At 54.6% G+C, this 26,948-nt stretch overlaps 1 protein-coding gene across 2 annotated transcripts in view; it reads left to right on the top strand.

The window, feature by feature from the left end:
* Nucleotides 1-26,948, top strand: part of CDH4 (cadherin 4) — a 522,175-nt gene that overhangs the window by 391,026 nt on the left and 104,201 nt on the right. Inside the window, exons 4-5 of one of the 2 annotated variants that reach the window (XM_035025504.1) lie at nt 2,469-2,474; nt 8,003-8,176. In XM_035025504.1, the coding sequence (XP_034881395.1) occupies nt 2,469-2,474; nt 8,003-8,176 (180 nt within the window). The remainder of the gene's footprint in view (nt 1-2,468; nt 2,475-8,002; nt 8,177-26,948) is intronic. The other variant, XM_035025503.1, reaches the window with a different exon arrangement.

Here is a 26,948-nt window from a genome sequence, read left to right on the forward strand (position 1 = left end):
GGGATGGCCTGTCGGGGCGGCAGGCTGTCTGTCATCTGTGACCCCATCTTCGGGGTCTTAGAAATGCGCTCCTTGGGATCTGGAAAGGTGGGCATTCTGAAGCCGTTTCCGTATTTGTTCTGCCTCCTGAGGGACTGACTTCTGAGCTCCCCTTGGGAGAACAGCTGAGGTTCCCTTGACCCACCGCACTTTGCAGAAGCAGCAAGTGGCCCACGTCTAATGACCTGCGTGTGGGAACGCAGTCCCGGCCCCCACCGCTCCTGCTCCCACCTGGGCCTGTCTGCTCACGACATCCTTCGCTGGGCCTTGCCCGCACGCTGCCCTTTCTCTAGTGTCCCCATGCATCTGTGCAGCATTTCTGTCCACGTCTACAGCACCGTGGAGCTGGTGCTTGACCCCAACGCCCCCGGGAGAACGCCCACCATGCAGACCACTGGGCCACACCCTGCAGAGCCTGATAGGTTGGCTCAGGAAGGGGTGCGGCGGGGCCTGCCATCTGCATCCCTATCACAAGGAGATAGGGACATATTCACCCACTAACCCACTGATGCCCACCTCAAACCAAGATGGTGGGGAAGGCACCCCAGGGAAGACATCCGGAGCTTCCGTATTGAAGGCAGACTCCCGATTATTTATGTTCTCTTGTTTACCTGTGAAGGTAAACCTCTGATGTTTGTTTGTTTGTTTTAAGATTTTTTATTTATTTGAGAGAGAGAGAATGAGAGAGAGAGAGCATGAGAAAGGGGAGAGTCAGAGGGAGAAACAGACTCCCTGCTCAGCAGGGGGGCCGATGCGGGACTCGATCCTGGAACTCCAGGATTGTGACCTGAGCCGAAGGCAGTCGCTTAACCAACTGAGCCACCCAGGCACCCCACCCCTGATGTTTTATGAGTCGGCTTAACAGCCAGTGCTCACACTTGGCTCTTAATAATTCTGTGTCCCTAACAGGTGAATGCTTAGATAATAGAAAATATGATGAATTGTAACTTTTTGCATGTAGATTGGAGGAGGTGCATATGATTATAGCCTTCCCCTGACACTATTTTTCTTTTCTTTTCTTTTTTTCCCTTTTTCAAAAAAAAAAAAAAGGTGGTAATTTAAATCCTGCCTTGGGTCAGTTTTGCATTATTCATCTTTCACTGGTGAATTGATAATGGAGGGAAGTGACCCAGCTTCTTTCTCATCTTGCAGAGTCCCTAAAGACCTCACCTGGAAGTCACACTCAATTACACTCGTAATCAGACACAGAGAACAATCCTCTGGTACACGGAGAGCAAGACCGGGCAGCCCAGAGCTGCCGGGAGCATAGGAAAATAATGTGCCGAGCGAGGGGCCACCAGGGGGAAGCCAGCCTGGGGACAGCGCCAGCAGATGGCTGTTGGGGTGCGGGCTTGGACGGGGGGGTCGGGGGCACGTGATGGCTATGTTCAACATGCAGTTTGCCTGTGGATCGGGGGCCTCGGTCTCAGTGAGACGAACTGCTGTTGTCGTCGGTGTTTCGTCCTTCTGTTCTCGGGTCCCTTACCTCCCACCTCTTTCCCTAAAAGAACAGCCCATGTGCTGAGTGCAAGGGCTTCCTTATGTTATCCCAGAGACCCGGCCAGGAGTAACCTGCCAGGGCCAGATGAGAAGTCTGGAAGGACCTTAAGGCCCCCCGTCCTGGGTCCCTCAGGCCCCCAGGAGCCATAGAGGGTCTGCAAAGGGACCAGCCCGACAGCCTGCGCAAGCACGGGATGCTACTCTGTCCTTGTGAGGTCGGCGTCCAGACTCCCGCCCAGCAGCAGGATTACCCTTCCCCAAGTGGAGTGAAGCAAATGCTCGGGGCCAGTGCCTCAGCCCACTGCCCACACCCCAGCTGTCCACGTGGCCCCAAAGCAAGGAGCTCATCCAGGCCCGAGAGTGGGGAGACTGAGGCCCAGAGGCAGTGAGAGTCGCACCCGAGGTCCCACCCCCCGCACTGGGACCCCGGCCTGAGAAAGTCCCCTCGGCTGTTAGCTGTCTTAGAGCACCATCCACAGAATAACTCCAACTGATTAAGACTCGGTGGAGAGAGGCGATCTGAAACGAGACACACTTTGTAAATAAAAGCCGATTAAGAAACAGATTCAGGGCTTCACAAGTGAGAGTCTGGCCTCTGTATGGTCTGCACCTCAGAGAGCCTGGGCTCCACGCCCTTCGTCTGCCCCTTTGGGGAAATGCCCCCGTCAGTGCACTGGGCAGGGCGGGCTGTGTCTGGGGCACCCAGGCACCTAGACTGTGTCCCGGGAGGCACCGGCAGCCAGGGCATGACTGGGATGTACAGAGGGGAGGGAGGGAAGGGGTGGGGTGGGAGGCAGGCGGGGAAGGCAGGTGGGGCTGCACCCGTGTGGCCAGGGAGACCAGAAGCCCGAGGGAGTAAGGGGACTGGTGGGGCCCTCCCACACCCCCTGTACCCTACTCCAGGGGCAGAGAGCCCATCCCTCCTGCAGCCAGAGGTCATGGCCTGCCCTTCTTGGGGAGGCCACCATGGCCAGGGGGAATGCCAAGTTCAACTGCCAGGGTGGACTCTCACGCCTGCCCATGGCCAGAGAGGACGCAAACCCTGCCTCGAGCTTCCAGAAAGGGGCGCATGTCTCCTCCCTGGGCTGGATCAGGGCACCCACCTGTGCTCACTCCTGCTTCACCTGGGCTGTCCCACACCTCCCCACCCACAACCCCTGGCTTAGCCCCTCCCCCACTAGCCAGGCAATTCGGACAAATTCCTTCTCTTCCTTGTGCCTCAGTTTCCTTACCTGGGCTATAAGGTTATAGGACACCCCTAAGCCCACCTGCCCTCAAACCTGTCCCTCTGAACACTTGGGGCTTATTCCAGGCCAGGCCACCACCCCCAGGTGTCCTGGCTAAAGCCCCCACTACCCTCTCCTCTCTGCGCCCCTGGGAATCCAGTCCAGCCTGCAGAACCCCATCCAGAGGGACTCTTCTCAGGCTTCTTCTCCCCAGCATGAACCTGACAATGGGGCTGAAACCCCCAACCATCTGCCCAATGCCCTGGACATCACCTTATCACCCGCACTACCCCCCGGTAAGGGCCTCCTCAGTTCACAGAAGAGGAACCAAGGCTTGGGGGTGCAGGGGGCAAAACGAAGACTGATGGGGCCAGTGGAGAGCAGCCCTGCTGACCCTGGGTTGCTGCCCCTCCACCCCACTCTTCTTCTAGGCCCCAAACAGCCCTTGAACTCTGCCTGGTGTTTGAGGCACCGTGCTGTCCTCCTTCTAGCCCGCCCCTTGGCCATTCCCTCCCAGCCTCATTCCCCCCAACAACAAACCCCTATCCACCCCTCAGTACCCGGCCCAGGTATAATATCCCCCATGAGGCATTTCTGCCCTCCCCAGATGGGTTGAACTGCATCTACCTGGGTGCCAGTTTAAACCCTGCCTGGTCCTGGCTCTGTGCTGATCACTGCCCTGTGGAGAGAGTGGCCGTCCTGAGGACTAGATCGCAGAGAACCTGGGCCCGTGTCTCCCCTGAGACCCGGACGGCCATCACTCATCAGGGCTCCTGGCCTGCCACTCCACACAAGCACTTAAGGGTGGAGGCTGAGGGTCACTTGTTTTTTGGTGCTTAGGAAACGTGTGGAACCGACATTTAAGTCTGTCCACTGCATTTGCTCTGTGCCGGGTGGGTGGCCCTGAGGCCCTACAACCTCCCGGGTCGGGCAGCACCCACGGTGTGGAGCCAAGAGAATGCCCCGGCCCCCAGGGCAGGGCGGGAGGTGTCCTGCCCGGGCAGAGACAGGACGACATGGAGGTCCGCGGCCTCTGGGGCCTGATCTGATCTGCTCTGGGACTTGAGGGCACAGGCAGCACTCTGGGAAGCTTGCCCCAGCTGCCGTGTGCACAGGGGTTCCCGAGAGTCTGGTGGGGAGGCTGCCGGAAGATGGGACATGGGATCTGAGCCCTGGCGAGCAGTAAGGGCACCAGGAAGAGGAGTGCATCCAGGGGCAAACTTCATGTGGGGGTTAGGAGCAGGGGCACAGCCCAGGGTGCAGCCCGGCCTCTGTGTGGACAACAGAGCCCGGATCTGGCCGTGCTGAGGCTGGGGGGCTCTGTGGAGCTTTCTCGTGAAGGGGTCTGCAAGCTCCAGGAAGTTAACCTCTTAACCACATCTTCTTGGATACCCAGTAAGAGGACAGCGGGACCAGATGATTTCCTTGGGGCTCTCTGTCCTGTCGATCTGCAGTTGTGAACTTGGTGGGATCCAGAGGCCAGTTCAGCAGCCAAGACTCTCCCCGACACCCCCCCAGTAATGAGACCTCTGGCTTGGCTGAGCTGTCGGTAATGACCCAGTGATGGGGTTTGGCTAACCTGTCACGATGCCAGGCTTTTGGTTTTGAGAACATTGTGACATGGTACAAACATGCACACAGACGTGCAAACACACACATGTGCGTATGTACACGCGTGTGCATATACACATACGTGTGTGCAGATATGTGTGCATGTGCGTCTATATGTGTACACACGCACCTTATGCATCTGTATGCACACACCTGCATACATAGTTGTTAGCTACAGGAGTGCAGAGGTCACGTTCATATCGTCCTCCAACTCTCAGCCAGCATTTACTCAGCAATACAGAATTCAGGACGACACTGGGAACGAGCAGGTGTCATCCGTTAGGAAATATGGAATATTTATAAATAATGGAAACATTGCTTAGAATCCCTGTAATTGTGCATCAGTGTTAGGTGCCACGTTCTGAGTGGGCCCAGGGTTGCTGCACATCCAGAATGACCTGCTGGATCCACTGGGGTAACTGATAACCCCACATGGACATCTCTCCCCCGAGAAGCGGGTGCGTCTTCCAGGCCGAGGCTGCCCGGGTCTGGCATTGATTTTCACCAGATTTTGTTATTACGTATGTCTCACAGCTTTAAAATAGTGGCAAATATGTGCAATTTATTTAAACAACACTAGGGAAATTAACACCATGCAGGCTCATCCTAAGCAAATGAAGATAAAGCAGTTCAAAAAAAAACCAAAAACAGCTTTATGAAAACGTTTACAGTCCTGAGCCTGAAATGCAGGGAGCTCAGGTGAGCGTCTGCTGGTCTCCGAACATTACCAGGGGGTGGGGGGGACACCCCTGTGCTGTCTGCCCCATCGCTGGGGGAGGCATCGGGGGAAGCCACACGTGACCAGCACCCCCTCCCCGAGGCTGTGATTGTGGCTGGGGCTCCCAAGTCCGGCTGGCTGCCCTCAGGCAGACACTAACCCAGCCCCTTCTCCTGGGGCAGGTACCTGGGGACAGGTGAACTAGTTACCTGTGGGTGGGGAGTCCCCCGACAGGAGAGTGGAACACATCTGTCCCCCAGAGGCTCGGTCACACAGACTGCAGGCAGTTCTTGCATCTTCAATGGGAGTAATGATTTGTGCCCAGCCCTCCGCACAGGTAATTTGAGGACAGGTAAAGGGGGCACAGAGACCCGGCCGTGAGGGGTGGCACTCAGCCAGGTGCTCTGGCCTCGAGGTCTGACTCCCGGCGTTCAAATCCTGCCTCTGCCTCCTGAGCTGTGTGACCTTCGGAAGTTACTTAGCCTCTCTGAGCTCCCCCCCTGCCTCCCTAGTAAAGTGGGGTTGAGGACACTTCCTACGGAATCAGTGAGGGGGCGGGGGTCTAGGCGGAGACCACGTGGAATGCTCAGTGCCCCGAGGCATCAGCTACTCACGGAGCCGGGGAAGGCGGTTGTCTGTGCCCTGGCTGTGAGGGGACAGTGTGCAGCCAGGACTGGCCTAAATGTCGTTCTGTGAAGCTCACTGAGGAAACTAGAGATGTGACCCCATCGATGTGTCATCGTTAGAGCCTGAAGATGAGTCACAGCACCTGTTAGCTTGACTTGAACAGAAGTTGGTATCATGCCACGTTGTGTAGACATCAGGCCACGGGAATATGCGTATGCGCGGGGATCTGCCACGGGATACGCGCACCTTGCATGGCTCCCTTCTGATGTAGGGCAGCGGTGGCCTAGGAAAGGCTTTTGGTTTTCAAACACCTGACTGCAGGAGCTCGAGGCCCTGAGACAGCTGGGGCCCTGGGGGGAAAGTCCCAGCGGGGCTCTCTCCTTCCAGTGGGGCTCGTCCAGATGGGTTTTCCCATTGATTCGGGCATTTGGGGTGGATATGAGATTTTATTTTTTCATCACTTAGGCAGTTTTGTCTGTTTTTAACTTATTTCTATGCAGCTCTTTTGCAAAAAGGAGTGGGCAAGGTTCTCTGACCACAGAGGGCAATGGTAAGACCACCCGGGGCCATCTTGCTGGATGGACCTGGAACTCAGGCAGAGAGTGGGACCTGCCATGACTGGAGTGGTGTAGACTGTAGCCAGGTGCCGTGGGCTGTCCCCATCCAGGGCTCTCTCTGCCATGTGAGCTCTGAAGTGCTGCGTGTCCCCGGGGGTCTGCGGGGGCGCCATCCGTGTATGTGGAGGTCGAGGCAGGTGCTGTCTGTGTTTGTGGGGAGTCTACACAGTTGCCGTGCTTGTCCATGGGGGTCTGCTGGCTCCTTTAATTATAGAAAATCATATACATTCTAACATTCAGAAATATAGAAAGGTAAAAGGAATAAAGTAAAATAAAATAGCGTAAAGCTCACTGGTGATCAGAGAAAGCCACAGTTGACATTTTTATGTATTTCCTTCCAATCTTTTCTCTGTCCTTAAAAAAAAAAAATGGAGATTTGGTTACGTGTACACTTTGGTGTCATTCTCCACTTACCACTATTTTATGGACATTTCTCCATATCCTAGTCTTCAAAGAGTAGCTTTCCGTGACTGTGTAATCTCCCAAGATATGAACACAGCATAATGCATTTAACTAGTATTTCCTGCTATCAGATCTCCAGAGGTTTTTTCCTCATATTTTTATTATTTTATATATGCATAATATTATTATAAAAACATCTGCAATGAACGTGTTTATAGGGAGATTTTCATTTACATATAGTTTCTTTGGGACAGCTGTGGAGCTATTGGGTCAAAAGCCAGAACATTTTTGTTTTTTTCACTGACGTAGACTTGACATCGAGGACGATTTTTGAGGGTCTGGATGGTCACTGGCCCACAGCTTGCCGAGGGTTGTGGTCAGCACCCAGCAGTGTTGGGCCCCATCAGCATCCAGTCCCAGTGGCTGCCTGATAGGCAGGGGCTCTCATCAGTGTAACTGCCATAGCAACCCTGTGAATTTAGTGCTGTTATTACCAGCCCTAGTTTATAAAAAAAAGCAGCTGGAGTTCAGAGAGATGAAGCAACTTGCCCGGAGTCAGTGAACCTTTGGATGCACATAAATATTTGCTGAACACCAGGTCCCGCACCCTCCACCGTCACTTCTCCTGACAACACGACACACTCCCCAGCCCTGAGGATCCATTTGTTTAGTCTTATCAGTTTGATAGGTAAAGAGGATTTATTACTTCAATTTGCATTATTTGATTACAGGGAGATGTGTACATTTTTAATAAGTCTACTGATTTTTATTTTGCTGTTAATTTCTATTCAGGTCCTTTCCCTGTTAACAAAAAGATTTATTTTTTTATTGATTTGCAAGAACTCTTTATATAGTGAGACTGCTAACCCTTTGACAGATTTGTTGCAAATCATGTTTGCCAAATTCATCAACTGCTTTTAGGGTACGTTTTCATAAATAAGTGTTTTAAACTAAAATGCATTTTCCTTTGTGACTTTTCCCCCCCATTCTTCAGGGATTTAAAAGCTCTGGTTCACCCTATGACGTATTCTTCTGTTTTTACGGTTTCTTTCCCCCACCATGCAATTCAGCAATCCATTTTGTGACATGGGTGTCTTGCTAGATTTTTTTCCTTAACACTTAGCCGCTTCCCCAAGCATCATCCAGTCTTTCTCTGTTGATGGAGAACAGAACAGATTCTCTGAACAGATGCCTTTTCCTCTGCGCGAAACTTAACCAGACCTCTTTGGCTCTTCTCTCCCCGCTTCGGGCTAACGCCGCAGAAAGGGAAGCAGAGCGCCGCTCTGGATGCCTCTCAGCCTCCCAGCGACATGCTGTTGCCGTGGCCCCAGCACCGGAACGCCAGTGGGCTGAGGAGACAGAAACGCGACTGGGTCATCCCACCCATCAACGTGCCGGAAAATTCCCGCGGGCCCTTCCCACAGCAGCTCGTGCGGGTAAGTGGAGACCCCTCCTGCTGGCTGAGGAGGGTCTCGGCTCAGTGCACCCTCTCCTCCAGGATCTGGCAAGTCAGTCAGTGGGGCTTGGAGGGGGGGGCGCTTGTCAGGGAGGGAGAGCGAGGGACGGTCTGCACTTGGCGTCTAAACCTTTTCAGTAATGAGATGACACAAGACAGAGAAAGATCAGAACAGCAGTCCCGTCCTCTAGGGAAGCTGGTCCTGCTGGACATGGGTCATCTTGCCCGTGCTGATAGAACGGGGCAGGGTGGTGACTTGGGGCCTGGCCTTTGACCTCTGACACCTTTCTCTGCTCACATTCTTTTCCAACTATGACTAAGACTCTGGAGGGTGGAAAGACAGTGTGTCTGTGATGGTGGATGAGGATATTGGCGAGAAGCCGGAAATCTTGGGACTGATGCTATGACCCCAAATCCGGCACTTTGGCGGCCCTCGGATGAGCTCCTCTGGTGGGCTCCTTCAGTGCACCTGCTCCCAGTCCCCACCACAAGGTGCTTTCCGCCGGAGAAGGGAAGGATTCATTTTACAAATTTGTTATTTCAATAATGCAGGCCATCAACTAGCATTTCCTTCTTCCTTTTGAATAAAATTGCAACCCAATCTGGACAATAATTTGACAGAATGATGGTGAGAATCCCATTAAGTAGTCCCCCATGCACTGTGGACCATCTCACCCTGCCTGGTGGAAATGAGGGTCAGTGGGGCATCCTTAAGGGGCTGCTTCCCTTCCTCAGACTGATTAGCCTGTTTTGTTTCCCACTCTGCTCAAGCTGGAAGCCCGGTGTGTGTTTAAAATGCAGAGACCAGGGGCGCCTGGGTGGCTCAATCACTAAGCCTCTACCTTCGGCTCAGGTCATGATCCCAGGGTCCTGGGATCGAGCCCCACATCGGGCTCCCTGCTCTGTGCGGAGTCTGCTTCTCCCTCTCTCTCTGCTGCTCCCCCCGCTCGTTATCTCTCTCTCTCACATTCTCCCTCAAATAAATAAATAAGATTTTTAAAAATAATAATAATATAATAAAATAAACTGCAGAGATGGAGCAGAACAAAGCAGGGGGACCCACGTCAGACGCCCCACCACACACACCACGCCCACGGTGACGGGCCATAAACCCGCGCCGGTAGCAGGCCGAGCGTGGGATATGGTGATTGGCAACGGGAAGCCTGTGTTGGTCTTCCTCCCCAAGCCCAGCCCCTAAAACCTTTGGAATTATCGGAGAGCTGAGAGCGCTGGAGCAGTCTTTTGTTATGTTAATGATGTGACTTTTGGAAAGTCTCCTGAGGAAGGGGGCTGATGGCCCTTGCTGGGGGAACCAACCCTAGGATTAGAGGCGCCCACGTTCAGCCCCACCCCCGAAACGCTGGGTCGAGGGAGGGCCTGGAGGTTGAGTCAGTCACCAGTGGCCGGTGACCGATGATTTAATCAATCATGTCTCAGGTGATGGAGCTTCCATAAAACCCCAAAGGCCAAGGTTTGGGGAGCTTTAGGTTGGCGGACCTGGGGAGGTGCAGGGAGGCTGGTGTGCTGAGGAGGTGGGAAGGTGGGAGGGGGGCATGGAAACTCTGCGTCCCTTCCCCGCTCCTCGTCCTGTGCATCTTTCCCATCCGGCTGTTCAGTTATGTTCTTTATAACTGATAATCTATGGAGTAAACATTTTCTGGGCTGCTCTGGCAATGACTGAACTCTACCAGAGGGTCGTGGGAACCTCCCATCTACAGCCCGTCGGTCGGGAGTGCGGTGACAACATGGACTTTCCATGGGCGTCTGAGTGGGAGCTGCCTTGTGGGACCGAGCCCTCCCCCGTGGATGGACATGCTCTCCAGCAGCTGGTGTCCCAATGCAGTTCCATGGAGGCGCCCAACAGGGGTCACAGAACTGCTTGCTGAGGAAACCCCCGACCTCAGGTGGCAGAAGCATCCGAGAGCCTCAGACTCGGAGACTCTGACCTCCGACCTCAGCGCCCCCCCCCAAGATGGGGAGCTTCCCAGAGCACCGCCTGCCCCTTGCTCGGCCTGACTGGTTGGAGGTTCGCTGTGACACGGCACAGACTTGAACAAAGTACTCGAAGCATGAACCCCAACCTAAGCAGATTCCCAAGAATCCCATGTTCAGGGTCCATCCACCAAACCCCAAGCCACTGACAGGATGAGGGTTCTGTGCCCCCCTGCGCACCCACCACCCTCGGGGCCCTGGTCATATCTGACCAGCACTTATTATCTACCGAACACTTCCCATCAGTGATTCACCCTTAATATAAATACGTTTATTTTAAGAGGCGACTTTGTATTAGCTCACAGTTGGAAAGCTGGTATTGTTGGTGACGATAGAAGCCGATTGTAAGACAAGCATAAGGTGAAGAAAGCGGTTGATGTCTGGCTGTGTATTGTCCGCACTCAGAGCCTGAGGGCTGCCCGGAACTTGTTTACAAGGGAAGCCGTGAGCAAGTGTCAGAGTGTTCTCAAGATGTGCTGGGACCAGGGGCTTCCTCTTGAATGTCATCAGGATCAAAAGCAAATTGGAAAGGCAGCAAGTTTCTCATTGTGTGCGTCAGTCTTATTCAAAGGCTTGCGCTCGTACTAGTCAGAAATCAGCTTAGTAGAAAATTGTTGCTGTAGCTCGGGGGCCGGCAGACTCTTTCTGTAAAGGGCCAGATAGTCAATATTTCAGGCTCTGCAGCCAACCAGCCTCAGTTGCAAATACTCAACTCTTTGTAGTGTGAAAGCTGCCATCGGCAATACATAAACTATCGCTGTGTCTGTGTTCCCATAAAACTTTATTTACAAGAACAAGCAGTGGGGACGCCTGGGTGGCTCAGTTGGTTGAGCAACTGCCTTTGGCTCGGGTCACGATCCTGGAGTCCCAGGATCGAGTCCCGCATGGGGCTCCCTGCTCGGCGGGGAGTCTGCCTCTCCCTCTGACCCTCCCCCTTCTCATGTGCTCTCTCTCTCTCTCTCAAATAAATGAATAAAATCTTTAAAAAAAAAAAAAAACGAACAAGCAGTGGGCCAGATGTGGCCCGTGGGCCCTAGTTTGGACAAGTGCGGATCCAGCTCATTTCCCAACCTCTGGGAAGGTCTGCCCCCATCAACCTCCCCGGCAGGAACGTTACAGTGAGTGTGTGAGCTTGAATGCCGAGGGTTCTCGTCTGCTCACACCCCGCGGGGTACACACGTGACCTTGGGCGGGCATCCTAGCCCTGGAATACTCTGCTGCCGGCTTTCAGAGTTTCTCGGGTTGGTGATCCTGGTACGGATACACGGAATTTCCCTCCTCTGTGCCCATCTGCACACAGGCCTGTGAAAAGTACCAGGAGAGAAAGCCGTTGTAGGCAGAGCCCCTGGCCCGCGAGGACTCCCAGGGTCGGTCTCCTGCTGGATGATGGAGAAAAAGACACTTCTGTATTTCTGCCCCAGGGAGCTGCCGTGGTCTCAGGGGCTGACTGGTGGGAGCTGGAGGCAAGGCCAACACAGGAGCGAAGTCCCCCCGACCAGCCGGGCCAGGGACGGCCGCGTGCTCCTGTGGGGGCCAAGCTGCATTCCCAACTGAACAGCTCCAAGGCAGGGAGACTCGCCCCTCCCCAGTTAGCACAACCCTTCCCAACCAGGCTTGGAAGCAGCAACGGGCAGGAGCTCCGGAGCCCCTGTAGATGCAGGGTCCTGAAGACCCCCTGTCGCTGACATGTCTGACGGGGAACTTGGGGACCGGGCCCACGGCCCTAGGTGTCAGGCGGGAACACGGGAAGCCGCGGCTCAGCCCCGCCGAGGGGTAGCCTCTCCTGTTTCCTGGTCTGCCCGTGGCTGTGCTGGGGGCACGCGTGGCCTCGCCTCGGCTCCTCAGACACCCTGCCGTGTCCAGCAGCCCCCGTGGGGACGGCCACTCCGTGGCGGGCACAGCCACTCCAAAACAGGCTGTGAGCAGAAGGACACGGTGTGGGTTAGTGTTAGCTGACTGCCGTAAAGGGCGTTCCCAAAATTTCAGAACCGAACACAATAGAGGTTAGTTCTTGCTCCTGTGAAGGTCGTTTGTGGGAGGGATGGCTCTCTACGACGGTCACTTGGGGCCCCAGAATGAGGACTGCAGGAGGGGCTGGGCTTGGACGTGGCCATGCCTGATGGCCAGGGACACCGAGAGACGCAGTCCCGCTCCGCCCGGAGGGAAGGGGATGTGTGTGAAGAGGGGCTGGTCTCTGCCCCAGCAGGTTTGAGAACAGGCATGTCCTTTCCTCCCTGATGGCCCAGCTGTGCCCGGGAGCCCGGGCCAGGGGTGCCTGCGGCTGGCGAGCCGGCAGACCTGATCGCTAGCCCTCCTCCAAGCCTGGTCTTCCTGTCCCCGGCTGCCCGGCTTCGTTTCCTGCACGCACTTAGTACCTCTGACCCCGTGCTTGTTACTCGGGCGTCCGGGAACAGGCCTCCTATGTCCCTAGTGGTGTCCACGGTAGGCACGACGTTGGCTGAATGAGAGACTGAAGCAAGCCCAGTGGTGGGTGCTGTCGGGGAGCCCGTTGGCTCACTCACCGAAGTGGCCAGGGCACCTGAGCCTCACTTGTTGGGCTTTCAGAGTTTCTGGGATGGCAGGTGATGGAGCGCATTCCCATGGAGCCTCCCCCTCTGTTCCCACTCGTACATGGGCTTCCAAGCCGAGCTAGATTCTCAGGGGGAGAGAGACCTTCAGATTTGTCTTTTCCAAATGGCTTCCAAGTGATCATATAATAACTCAGTACAGAAACACACACGCACACCCCCACCCACTTCATATGCACACGCATGCACCCAGATTCTCCAGTGCTCACCTCCTGCCTCCCTCCCCTTTCCCCCCATTAAATTCTTACCTAGCACAGACAAGGGTTTTGGGGTGCGTTTCTGCGCTGTCTCTGCAGGAAGTTGATGAGTTTCCTGCCCGTGTTTTGCGGGAGGCTGTTCCCGAAAGAAGCCGGAATCACAGCGAATGTGAATACAACTTGATGGGGATGAGAAGCTGAGCGTGGAGCACTTTGAGGTTCAGCTGGGATCAGCTGCAATTCTGTGCTCATTAAAGCATTTCATTCTGATAAAATATGTTAAATGCAAAAATGGGCGGGAGAGAAGCAGGCAGAATGTTCTTCCCAAAAAACCTCTGTTAATTACAGGCTTTTTCCTTGGAAGGAATATCACGTCCCTCCGTAAGGACTAGTTGGTTCTCTAGTGCGGGGAGAACGGGTAGCCTGCTTGGGTGGAGAGTCCTGAGCAGGGAAGGCGGGCCGCACCAGTGGGGCCCGGGGAGCTGTGAGTGTCCTGTAGGTCTGCCCACCGCCAGAGTCTAAACTAAGTGGGGAGCCAGGAGATGCAGCCCCTCACAGAGGCCGTCCCTCCTTCAGAACAGAGGGGGAGGCATTCACAGGCGGGCTGATCCCCTGGAAGCTGGAAGGAGGCCTTTTGCTATGGGAAGTGGCAGGAGGGTACCTTCCTGCTCTGGGCTCTGGACGGAGCCCTCTGGGGCCATGGGAGGGTGCCAAGCACCGTGCAGGCCCCAGAGACTCAGAGGGGAGAGGACTGGCGTCCCTTTGTGGCTCAGGGGCCGCTAGGCTGGTGGCTTGCTGCTTGTCGTTCAGAATTTGGTCCCTTGGCTACCGAGGTTAGAATTCCTTCACGCGTACGTTCACGGAGGGTTTTGAAAAGCCACTTGCTTTTCTAGCATGTGTGTTAGGTCTGATTTCTGGCAAGATTCAGAGTGAGGATAAAATCAAACTTTTAAAAAGTCTAATAAAAATTCAGAATTTGTTAACTTGAGAGGTTGTCCGGGGCAACTGCCGGAGCTGGCTCAAGATGATGAGGAAAGACGTCATGCTGCTTGGGAGACAAGCCCTTTAATTTTAGAAGTTGGTATTTTAACAGACAGGAACGCATGTAAACCTGTCCTCCGAGCCAGGCTGGAAAAGGTGCTCTGAATGTCAGATTCTGGAAGGAGATGGTTACATAATCGCTTAGCATCAAGAGTGGCCACGTGGCCAAGATGAGCAGGAGGCTGTTTCTAGAGCAGGGAGCTCATGAGAGCGCAGCTCCAGGGGGCTGGGAAGGATTGCGAAAATCAGCTTCCCACCTAACAACCTGACTGGGCTCAAAATGACTGAAGTCCACGGCTTTATTCACATTTCCTTGGTAAGTTTGGCTGCCATTTTGTGCACATACGCTGCGTTCCTTCACATCCAGCCACTGATCTCTGCTGACCTTCTGTGTGGACACGGACAGGCTGGGTCTTTGGGGCACAGGCTCTGGAGCTCAGTGAGCAATGAGATGTGCCCCAGGTCAGGGTCTGCTCTGTGACATATGTGACAGGGTCATGGTGAATCGCCCCATAGTTGGCCCAGGCTAGACTCTCCATAGATGTTGATCGGGTGTATGAATATACGTGATGGAGCCAGCTGAGTTCTAACTCACTGTTACCCTACGAAATGTTTGCTGGTGACCTCGTGCTACGAGCACCATAGTGCCCACCTAGGAACTTAGTCTCTGGCTCTCTGAAGGCATCCATTCATGCAGGAGTAACCAAGTGGTCATTATTCACCATCTCATGGAAGTTGGGTGACCTTTTGAAATGTGACATGTGTGTTTTTCCCCTTCCTTTGCTTCCCCACTGTCTCCAGGACAGGGTCTCACTCCTTAGCAAGTCACACAGGCCCTCAGGATCTGACGCTGCCCCTCGGCACACCAAACCCCAGCCATGCTGGGCTGCGAGCAGCTTGCCAACTGATCACACCGTCGGTTGCCTAGAGTCCTGCATACACTCTTCCGTCAGCCTGGCCTGTTTTCTCACTGCCCCTGACACCCCCAGCCTGGCCACTCCCCGCCTCCTCTGAGAATGGACCGGCAGAGGCCCTCCCATGGGCAGCACGGCACCCCCGTGGCCTGCCCTGTGGCCTGCCTCTGCCACTAGCAGAGTTTGATAGTGTTTTGTCAGTGGTCATTGATCTGTCTTCCCCACTAAACATAAAGATCCTTGAGAGACAGTCCACCTGTCAAGTAGAACACTGGGGACAAAGTAGGTGTTATTAAGTGTTTGTCCAATGAATGAGTGATACAGCGCTTGTGCCCATCTCTACTGGTCAGCCTTTCGTGATCATTTTGAAGACCGTTAGGTTAATTATACAATACTTGAAAGTAACTGCATTAGAAGTTCTGCTTCTGGTAACGGTGGAATAGTTTATACCAGATTAACACTTCTGAAATAACGATTATAAACCTTGCAAGGAAATTTCTTTAACTATGTGAAGTGGCTGGAGAGTGGCCAGTAGTGGACTGAAACTGCTGTGGACTCTACCCTTGAAAGAAGGGAATTGTTTATATGGCTTTCCGTCTGCGAGCGCTCATCCTGCCATCAATGGGTGGCTAGATCTCATGCAGAAAACCTCAGTCTCTCTGGTCAGAGGAGTTGGAAGACGGAGTTTAGAACTGACAAAGCAGCAGAATGTGAGGGGATAAATCCCATAAAATATGGAGCCCCAGATGGGGACTCCCACATCTGCTTACAAGCTCTGCCCAGTCAGGGAGCTGTGAATATATGAGGGAGACTCCAGAGAACCCAGTGAAAAGCAACAGCAAGAAGATTGAAAGAACTGAGCAGAGATTTCGACTGCTGTCTACTGCGAGGGAAACAGATTTAGCTTTGGGTCCAGCCAATTAACTCCCTGCCTTCACAAAAATCCATGCCCTTCAGAGAAAGATAACAGAACCTGTCTCTACAACGTATCAACCACAATGATCAAATACACAAACAAAAATTACTAGACATGCCCTCAGAAAATAGAACGAAAACAAAATGTGACCCACAATTAAGAGGGGAAAATCACCCACAGAATCTAACTCTGAGATCACTTAGATGTTAAAATGACCAGCAAGACCTTTGAAATATCCCTTATAAATATGTTCAAGGACTCAAAGGCAAACATGATCAGAATGAATGAATACATGTGGAATCACAGCAGAAAAGGGAAACTAAAAATATAGCCAATTGGAAGTGATGAAACTGAACCGTACCACATCTCTAATAAAGAACTCACTAGACTGGTTTCCAAGTAACTGGTAGAAGGCAAATGAGTGACTGCATTTAAAGATAGACCAGTATAAATCATCTGATCTGAAGAATGGCAGAGGAGAACTGAAAAACAAAATTTCAGCTGGACAAGAGAAACAAGCTTACGGATCCAAGAAATTTATTGAACCACAACTAGGATAAATACAAAGAAAGCCAAACCTTGATTATTGTCAAACTGATGAAATTCAAAAAAAAGAAATAGAAATCTTGAAAGCAGAGGAAAAGATGCAGTACATCACAGGACAGTGATGATGAGGGCTGGCTTCTCTTTAGGAGGCCACTGGCAATGGCATACCATTTTCAGATTGCTGAATGAAAAAAAGAAACCTATCAATCAAGAATTCTATATCCAGAAAAAAAATGTCCTTCAAAATCGAAGGTAAAATAAAGACATTTCTGGTAAGCAAACTGAGGGAATTCATTGCCAGCAGACCCACAAGAAGTGGTAAAGGACGTTCTTCAGGCTGAAAAAAAAAGAGGATTCAGGCTGGAAATTTAGATTTACAGGAAGGGATGAAGAGCACAGGAAAAGGCAAATTTGCAGATTAAGTTAAAAGATTATATTTTCTCTTAACTTACTGAAAAGACAACTGACTATTTAAAGCAAAGGTATAACGTTATATTGCAGTGTTTGTAATTCATAAGATCTAAAGAGATCGTGGAGGGTGCCTGGGTGGCTCAGTCGTTAAGAGTCTGCCTTCGGTTCAGGTCATGATCCCAGGGTCCTGGGATCGGACCCCGCAGCGGGCTCCCTGCTCGGTGGGAAGCCTGCTTCTCCCTCTCCCACTCCCCCTGCTTGTGTTCCCTCTCTCGCTGTCTCTCTCTCTCAAATAAATAAATAAAATCTTTAAAAAAAAAAAGAGTTCGTGGAGATGTCACCTCTGCCTTCACCATGCAGTCCGCTGCTCTGATGGTCACCGAAATGGAAGGAACCCCTCCAGGTTCATTGAAGAAGACATTCTGAGTGTCGTCAGCTCATCCCCAATGGAAACATGTCTCCTTAAGGAAGGCCTTAATTATCTAGTAACGTTTTCATAGAAACTTCTGGACTCCTTCTGCAATGAGTCAGGGTGGTACTCCCACTTGCCCTCTACCTGCAAGGTGGTGTCTGCCTCTTCCCCAGCCCCCTGTGGGGGTGGGGTCAAGCACTGCCCACCCCAGCCTGGGTCCCAAAAGTGCGGCCCCAATGCAAGCACACCATTCAAGATCTTCCACAGCATTTGTCAAGCCTCCTTGTAATTAGACATCATGTTGAGACCTGGGGGGGATTTATACCATCCTTGCTAAAGCCAGAGGGACCTGAAGAAAGCAGTCATTCGCAGATTCAGCTGCCTTGGGTTCTGCGATTTCATCAGTCATGTCAAAGAAATGTGCAGATCCTTTGTGTTTACCGTTCCTTCATCAGAGCGGAAAATGTTCCCTTTCTTGAATTGCTCTAATGGCTATATTTATGCAGCTGAAAGATCTTTAAGAAATGAAAGTTGAATCGAATTGCTGCAAATGCTCAGATAATTTATCTGAGAATATTCAATTAGAATATATTAATATTTTAGATTTCCATCATTAATTTAATATTCAGAGATTTAATGTAGTCATTGAATCACTGTAGCACCCTGCGTGGGTGGGTGGTTAGGACGGGTGCTCCGAGCACCTGCCATGAATGGCCAGCTCACAGTGGCGCTCACACCCACAGCCCCCACCCCCACCCCCTGCCGTGCGATTTCTGCCGTGGACACCGGGCCTCGGGTCTGCAGACCAGGCGTCGTCTGCAAGTGTGGGCACAGGCTGGGGGTTCCGCCGGGCCTCACTGTGGAGACCAGGGAGGAGGTCAGTCTGGTAAGGGCTCGGAATATTCTGGAGCTTGAGGAGCACTGCCCCCCAGTCGTGGGAGGAAGTGGCTGTTAGAGTGAAGGCTGCCTCCCGCCCGGCTGGCAGGTCTAGTTTGTTGTTCTTCTAGTCCTAACTCACCTCTGGGATGATTTGGGTGTTAACAGCGAAACCAGCTTCCGGTCCCCTCTGGTTCCCCTGGGGCTTCTGTAGGGTGGACAAGTTCCAAGAGAATGTAGAGTCCTCAGGGTATATTGGGGTAAGGTTGCCAGTGGCCCATTCCTGGAAAGGGGTGTCCTTCTTTCTACAATGTGTCCTCCTTTCTTGTACAAAATGATGGTACCAGGAGGTCGTGGTGAAGGTTATCTGTTCATTCATCACACGCTTCTTAAGCCTTTACGTACAATCTGAACACCAGCTCTGTGTTGTCCCAGGTGCAGAAGATGCACAGAGAACAGATGAGACAGAGTCCAAGCATCCTGGAGTTAGGTTTAGGGTCGGGGAGAGGGATAAGTCAACCCAGAAGTATCTATCAGGGGCCACGGGGTATGGGGCACAGTGAGACTTCCTGTCGCATGAGGTAGCTCGGGAAGTCACCTCTGGGTGAGAGCACGTGCCGTACCAGAAGAACTGTGGTATGTAGGAAGGAAGGGCATTCGGGCAAGGGGAACAGCACAGCCTTTGAAGAAGAGCCGGGAGGTCACAGTGGCTGAATGGAGACAGCCAGAGAGAGGGGAAGGTGGTGAGCCAGCGTGGAGGGTGGCAGGACCAGGTCAGGAGGGCGGCGTGTGGCCGTGGGGAGGACTTGTTTTACTCTGAGATCCGAGGGGTGACGTGACGAGGCTTAGATTCACCAAGACCCCTCTGGCTGCCACTCAGGACCAGACCGAGCACGAGCAGGGGCAGCGGAAGGAGACCGCCTAGTGAGGAGACTCCTGCTATGAGGAGCGTCAAGGGGGCGTTGTTTTAACGCACCATAACAACGTTGAAAACCTCGACAAGTCCCTTTTTTCTTTGTTAAGTTTCCTTCTCAGTGAAATTCTGGATTTGGGATCTCCTGCTACTCTGGGACTTGCAAGACCCTTGGGTTCTTCCCCTCTTGGAGCCTGGGGAAGGGTCCCTGGGATCTGAAAGGAAAAAGGTCATCCCTGTGAGACCCTCCACCCCATGCCTGTCCCTCCTTGGGCGCTAAGAGCAGCAGAGGGTGCCCAGGCCTGGCCTGTGGGGAGTAGACCAGCAGCCAAAACCCGGTCAGCATGCAGATGTGTTTGGTGTGACCTCTGCAGAGTCCACAGAAACGTGGACTCATTCCCAACATTTAAACCATGAAATGTCCATCTTCCATTCCCTAGAGAAAAACCACACGCAGGTATTTTCTAGAGCAGTCAGGGCAGCTGACGTGGAGGGGCCTGTCCTGGGTGCAAGCTCCAGCAGGCCACCATGCACTGTGGTGGACCACGATTGCCACCAACCGCTGACGTCTCCCTCTCCGCCCGCATGGCTCACCGACAGCCCAGCTGGGGCCCTGTGAGCATTTGGCTTGTGTCCCAAAGCACTGGGCCCTTCATGTCTGTTAAAAGCAAAATTAGGCAGACGATTAAGCGTCATCTCTGAAGAGACCAGAGCCCTGCAGGCCAGGGGAGGGGGGTCCCGAGGCTACGCCCCACTGCCTGCCGCTTGTCTTTCCCCACAGTGAGTCACCAGGACAAAGTGGGAGTGTTTACTGGGCATCGGCTCTGGTCAGCATTGAGGTACAGTGGCAGCTACAAAGCCATGGCCCCGTCCTGTCCTTAGCGCTAACACACTGGTGGTGCAGACAGACAAGAGAAGAGACTGTCCGAATTCGGAAGGAACCACGGAGAGATCAAACAAGGGGATGAGACCGGCAGGGAAGGGCAGGTTGGGAGGGAGCAGGTGGTTTAGGTGGGGCGTGTTGGTGAAAGTCTCTCCAAGAAACCACTGTTGTGCTCCCACAGGATTAGATGTCATCTGTGCCAAGACCAGGCAGAGAAAACAGTAAGTGCAAAGATCCTGGGGTGAGAACAAGCCTGACACCCAAGGAATGGAAAAGTCTTTGCAGCCAGGATGTGATGAGCAAGGAGAGATGGGAGGGCAGCCCAGGAGGAGGGCAGGAATCGAGCCCTTCGGGGCGTCCAAACCAAGCAGGAGATCCAGCTCTTCAACCCCCACCCCCACATTGAGAAGCTTTAAAAATGTCCTGTGTCATGGTCTGTGAGGTGCCTTGGGCTGCCATCTGGGGTCGGGGCGGGGGGAGGTTAAGGACCAGAGCTGCACCAGAGGCCCAGGCAGAGGGATCCGGCCCAGGGGAGCAGTGGCGTGGGCTGGACAGGACGGGAGAGGCTCCCGGTGAGGAGTGGAGCACTGGGGAGCCCAGATACACTGCTGTTAACTGCAGATTCCCGGGCCCTGCTGTCCTAAATGTGCTGGGAAAACTGGGAGTCACTGAGGCCTCTGCATCCCCAGCCACACTGGACTGGCTTCTGTGCCTCCAGACCCACCTGTGCCTATGCAGACCAGCTCCGAGTGGGCAGCCGTGGCCCCCCAGGATGCCCAAGGGGGTGATGGATTCCTTCATCACATCATAAATCGGTCCACGCTGGGGCCCTGGAGCATGGAGCTGTGGACGGCTGCCTGGTTTTATTCAGTTTTCTCCTACTCCTAAGGAGTCACAAAGCAGTGCCCTGGGCATGTCCTCGTGCCCCAGCAGCCTGATGGGACTTGACATCTGGGCCTCCTCCCACTCCCTCCATCCCTAGTGGACTGGCCAGCTGATGTGGATGGTGACTGCCCCCAAGATGGGACACCAGCAGCTCTGCTGAGCCAGGCTCCCACCTGCCCTACCTGACTCCAAGCACAAGCCTCCCCAAGTCCAGCAAAGCCCTGCTGCACACACACACACACACACACACAACCCTGGATTTCCACTTTGCCCCCGCGGGACGCTGTTTATGACAGCCCGTGGGTAAGGAGCATACACTTTTGCCACCACAGGTGGGGACTGAAGCTCAGAGAGGTTGAGTGACTCACCAAGGCCACACAGCCAGGAAACAACAGAGCAGGATGCCTGCCCACACCGTCCCATGTGTGAGTGACTTCACAGCTCAACGCTGCTCCCTCCTGGCCGGCGGACGAGGCCCTGCTAGTGGCCCAGCTGACCGTCACCTGATGCTTTGCTTGCAGCTTGGGGCTGCCCAGGAGGACTCCCATTTGGGTTCTCCACTCAGCTCCCCGTGCTGAAGCCCCTTGAGCCCGTGCCAGACTCTCGCCTCCTGTTTCCTGGAAGGGAAACCCTGTAGGAATAGACGAGGTTCCGCTGCCACCTTCCTGGGCCCTGCAGAGCCCCTGCTTGGGGGAGGGAGGGCCACGGGAGGAGCGGGGGCACCTCGGGATTCCTCAGGCGGCGAACCCAGCTGGGGGCAACCGGAAAGCACCGCTGTCGTCAGGGGCTGGGGCTGGGGGTGCCACAGGGGCTCCGCCTGTCCACCGCCGAACGCTGAGACGGAGAGCTTGAGACCCAGAGGAGGACGGGGGCAAAAATAGCACCACCAAGCAGAAGCCGTTTGCAGGGGCTTGTGCGAAAGTGGAAAATGTTCCTCTTCAATGAGAAATTGAGTTTCACACCGCTCTCCCAACGGTGACAAGCTGCACGCCTGTTCCGGCTTGCCGCGAGAGCGCCATATGGTACCAACTTCAGCAAGTCGACGCAATGGCCCCAACGGGAGGGCCACCCTCCCTCCTGGCTGCAGGGAGAATGGGGCCCCAGCCAAGGGCCCAGAGGGGCGGCCAGTGTGTCCTCGGCCGGGCTGACCCGAGGGGCCCCGCCACACTGGGGGACCGTTGGCCAGAAGGCCGGGGAGTGGAGAGCCACTCGAGTCCATCCTCAGTGCGCTGCAAGGACGCCGATGTCCCCGCCGATGAGAAGTGAGGTGGCCTTGCAGAGCCCCGGGTTCTGATCAGGAGGGTCGGGCGGGCTCCTCAAGCCTCTGGTGGGCATGCACACGGGATGCAGGGCCCTCACACTTGGACCGGGTGCTTGCCTTCGGCTTTGACGAAGAACTGTGGGGACCCTCAGGCTCACTCTCCGCCTTCATCCACTGGAGGTAGCAGTCCAGCTGGGAGGCTGCAGGGGACGAAGCCCTTGGTACGTTCACAGTGAGTGTCTCTGCCCGTTCTCCCCAGCAGCTGATCCCCAGCCAGCCCCAGGCCAGAGTTCTCAGGACAGCCCGGCCAAGTGCCCCTTTATCACTCTGCACACCCCCAGGCGCACGGTTCATAAGTGTCCCCTGTGGGATTTGAGCTCAAGCAGTGCTGCTCCCAAGCCAGCAGGTGGGACCAGCTGAGCCGTGGGTACCTGGCAGCCGAGACTCTGGGCCCCACAGTGGCACCTCCCGCACCCCTCCCGACCTGGACCTCCACCTGGGGGAAGCAAGGAGTGGGCGAGGGTGGTGGACTGTGGTCCTGCCTCGCACTCGCCTTCTGCTGCCCCCAGTGGGGTGAGTCTCCCATGGACACACGGGTCCCAGCACCTCTCACCACAGCCAATGAGGAATCGGGATGGGCCATGGTCCTCATCCTGTCCAGGTCCCACCGCGCCTTCCCTGGCACCTCCGTGCCGACCCACAGCCACAGGCCGCAGAGCTCCAGGCTCCCCGTATCCACTGCACTGAATCCTCTGGAGGCCGTGGGATCCTCATGAAGAAAATGATTGGTCAGAAGATGCTGGTGCTGAGAAGCGGTGCTGAGGGGAACCTTCCGGAAATCAGACTGGATGACACCGCATATACCAAAGCACTTCATCCAGGCTCCTTGCTCCAGGGGGTGGGTGTTCATGGACACCGGCAGGCTGGACAGCAGGCCAGGAGACTGGCAGGGACACCAGGGGCCCTGGACCACCTGCTTCCTCCCCCAGTGCAGAGGAGAGGCCTGGGCCAGACAGGGAGACACAGGCTCCTGCCGCCCGGGGTGCTGGCGGTGGTCTCCCAGGGCCGTAGCCACGGTCCCGAGTCTGACCACTGCACAGCCCCGGGACCTGCCGCCTCTGGCCCGGCTCTGCTTGTCATTGACTCTGCGGTCAGTGCTTCCTTGCAAAGTCCCCAGCTAATGACAGTTAGCTCTGCTGACCCTGTCTCATTTGGAACCAGAGGCCAAGGGCTGATAACCACTGCATCCCAATCAAAGGTCCCCTGAGACGGCTCCAGGCTCTAGGACCCTCCCCCATGAGACCACTCCAGGTTCTAGGACCCTCCCCTGAGATAGCTCAGGCTCTAGGACCCACCCCTGAGATGGCTCAGGCTCTAGGACCCTCCCCTGAAACAGCTCCAGGCTCGAGGACCCTCCCCTTGGACTGCTCCAGGCTCGAGGACCCTCCCCTGAGACTGCTCCAGGCTCTAGGACCCTCCCCTGAGACGGCACCAGGCTCTAGGAATCCCCCCAAGACCGTTCCAGGCTCTAGAACCCTCCCTTGAGACCGCTCCAGGTTCTAGGACCCTCCCCTGAGATGGCTCCAGGCTCTAGAACCCTCCCCTTGGACTGCTCCAGGTTCTAAGACCCTCCCCTGAGATGGCTCCAGGGTCTAGGACCTCTGAATGCAAATTTTTAAAGCTTTTCATGTATGTTCAATGTGTACCAGCTTCTTGTCAGAGCTGTGGTATTGAGGATTAATTTTATAGTTGCTACATTTCTGATCAACTGTTACTTATAATTAGCCCCTATAAATGTTTCTAAATAATCAGTTAATATTTGAATAACTTAAACTACGTAGCTGCCTTATCACTTTTATCCGGAAATTACGTTTAGATGGCTACAAACTGGGAACTTTACAGAGGCAGGGCTGTGCGTCTGGCTAGCTTAAGCGTGGATTTGGCTGATACCCAGCTGTTATACTTGGAGGCGGGGGAGGAGGGGTTAAATCTGTCTCAGAATGTAAAAGCATTATTTTAAATAGTCCCATGAATATGAGGAGAATTGAGCAAGCTGCAGTGTGCCTGAGTCAGGATTCTCTAGAGGCGTGTAGGGATGTCCCCTCCTGTGTCTCCAGTTGGTGTGGGCGGCGTTTTGTGGCTTCTGGAGGGTGGGCGGCCAGCACAGGTCCCCCGGGAAACATCTGGGGCTGTGGGGTAAGTGGAGCCTGGGGGCAGGGGCCTCGGAAGGTTCTGGCAGAGCCTTGGGCTTAAAGGCAGGGGCTTGGCAGGCTGAGGGTATGGAGGGTTTCATGGGCACCCACAGGGCCTCGGGCCGAGAGACAGGTCTGCTGGAATTTCCCGCCTCATCTTGCCTGATCAGTGAGCCCGTTAAGGACCCTAGGCCTCAGAACCTTTTGGCATGTGGGGGCCTCACTGCTCACAGTTGAGAAGGACCAGTGTCCCCTCTGTGACGTTTTCAGGGCCCGCATGTCTGGGTAAGGCCACAGGCCCTGTTCCGACCCCCACGCATCCTTCCTGGGGCAGCTGGGGGGACGGGGCACTGACCGCCTCTTCTCACTCCGGCGCTTTGGGCATTGTGGTGCTGGGCTCTGTCGTCACTGGGGGCTGGGAACCCTCAAACTGTGACGTGAGGTGCCTGCCCCCGCGAAGGTGGTGGCTGCTGAGGGCCGTGCTCACTGTACCAGGCGCTGCAGCCTGGGAGCTCAGCAGAGGGTGGAGAGGAGCCCCAATACCTGAGACTGGGGGGCGGGAGGCAGGGCAGCCCCTGGTCGAGGGTTGGGGGCGTCTACTACAAACCGTGGCAGGTGCGGTCAGAGCCTGACGACCAGACCCCGCCCCCTGTGTCTCTGAAACACAGAAGGGCTCCCCCTGGGCTTCTCTAGTCTCCTGTGGTTGCTACAAAAAAACACCGCAAAATCAGCGGCTTGAAGTGGCCCCCAGGTCGGTGTACAGAAAGGCAGCTGGTTCTGTGCACTGATTGGCTATCCTGCCCACTTGGCGGAATTCCTGGATGGGTTCTAGCAGTTCTGGGGGAGTCTTTCGGGTTTTCTACATAGAGAATCGCGTCGTCTGATTGCTGAGGCGAGGACTTCTAGTACTATGCTGAACAGCAGTGGCGAGAGTGGGCATCCCTGTCCTGTTCCTGACCTTAGGGGAAAACGCTCAGGATTTCCCCTTTGAGAATGATATTCACTGTGGGTCTTTCGTAGATGGCTTTTATGATATTGAGGTATGTTCCCTCTATTCCTATGATTTCACTCCTATATGGAATTTAAGAAACAAAACAGAGGAGCATAGAGGAAGGGAAGGAAAAATGAAATACGAGGAAATCAGAGAGGGAGACAAACCATTAGAGGTGCTGAACTTTAGGACACGAACTGAGGGTTGCTGGAGGGGTGGGGGTGGAGGAATGGAGTCACTGGGGGATGGGCATGAAGGAGGGCACGTGATGCAATGAGCACTGGGTGTTGTGTGCAACTGAGGAATCCCTAAATTCTACCTCTGAAACTAATAAAAAATAAATAAAAACTAAATTTAAAAAGACAGCCCACATTTACTCTCCACCAGCTCTAGAGGCCAGAAGTCTGAACTCTGTTTATGTGGGTTAAAATCAGGGTGTGGGCAGGGCGGTGGTGTCCCTGTGGGCTCTTGGAGAAGGGTTGGCCTGTCTTCTCCAGCTTCTAGAGGCACCTGCAAGCCTCCAGGGACATGTGGCCCCTCCCACACGGTCAAGGCCAGCCTCCCATCGCTCTCCCTACCACTGGAGCCAGACCTCCCTCTGTTTCCCTGTGATTGCATCCAGGGCCACCCAGTAACCCAGCACCATCTCCTGTCTCAAGTCCTAAACCTAATCTTGCTAAGCCTGAAGGGTCTCTGCCTTGTGAGATGACATTCGCAGGTCACAGGGGTTCCTATAAGCGGATCGAGATAGAGGTTCTGGTCTCTGCCGTGTTCCCACCGATGACATCCTTCACTTTCTCTCCTAAAAGAAGGATGCTAACAACAGCTAACATGTATCAGCCCTTGGAGGAGCCAGACCCCTGCAGACACAGCCCCTGCTCTATTCAGTCCCCCTGCAGCCCTGCAGAAGGTGGACATACTCTGACCTGCCTCTGTGCCCCGCTGGGATGACCAGGCACAGAGAGGCCGAGGTTCTCACTCGAGATCACACAGCTCAAAGCACAGAGCTTGGCTTTGAGCCCACAAGGTCACTTAAAGAGCCCACCCTACAGCCACCCCGCTGTGCTTAAGTGGGAACCTCATAGAGGTCGGTCGTGCCTGGCAAATGATGTGGGGGATCCAGTCCCCCAAATTGATGGGTGCGGCCCCCCAACCTGTTTCCACCATCTCCAAGTTAGTTTTAAAGAAACGAATTTCTTGCACAGGAGACTGCTCTGAAGGAGAACTTATGGGGGAAGAAATGCAACCTCTCTGCTGGAGGGGAATAAAAACTCAGAATCTGCTTGTGTTTGTCACTTGCTGTTGGAAGCCCATCGGCTGCACCAGCTCCCGACCGCTGCACACAGACCATGACTGAGAAAATGCAGAGTGAGTTTGCAGGGGCGCCTGGCAGCAGGGGCAGCCGGACAGAGCTGCCAGCTCGGCGTGGAGGGGGACCGGAGGCGGCACAGAGGGCCTGGCCCACCATCACCATCCAGGCCTGCCCTCCTCTGGCCCTTGGAGTCCCGGCTCTGGGGGCAGCTGGGGGGCCGCTGAGCGCCCTTCTACCCCTGGGAGCTTTGGGCGTCGCGGTGCGGGGCTCCGGCTCACGGAGCAAATCCTGCACAGAGGGCTTTCTTCACCACCGTCCGTCTGTCCGGGTCCGGCATCCTCCCGTGCGGCAGCTGGTCACTGCAGGATCCAACTGTGGACAGCATCACCCTCCTCCTGTCACCACTTCCCACGCCCTCCGCC

Source organism: Mirounga leonina, unplaced genomic scaffold (genome assembly GCF_011800145.1).
Source record: "Mirounga leonina isolate KUSES-001 unplaced genomic scaffold, KU_Mleo_1.0 Mir_195, whole genome shotgun sequence".
NCBI lineage: Eukaryota > Metazoa > Chordata > Mammalia > Carnivora > Phocidae > Mirounga > Mirounga leonina.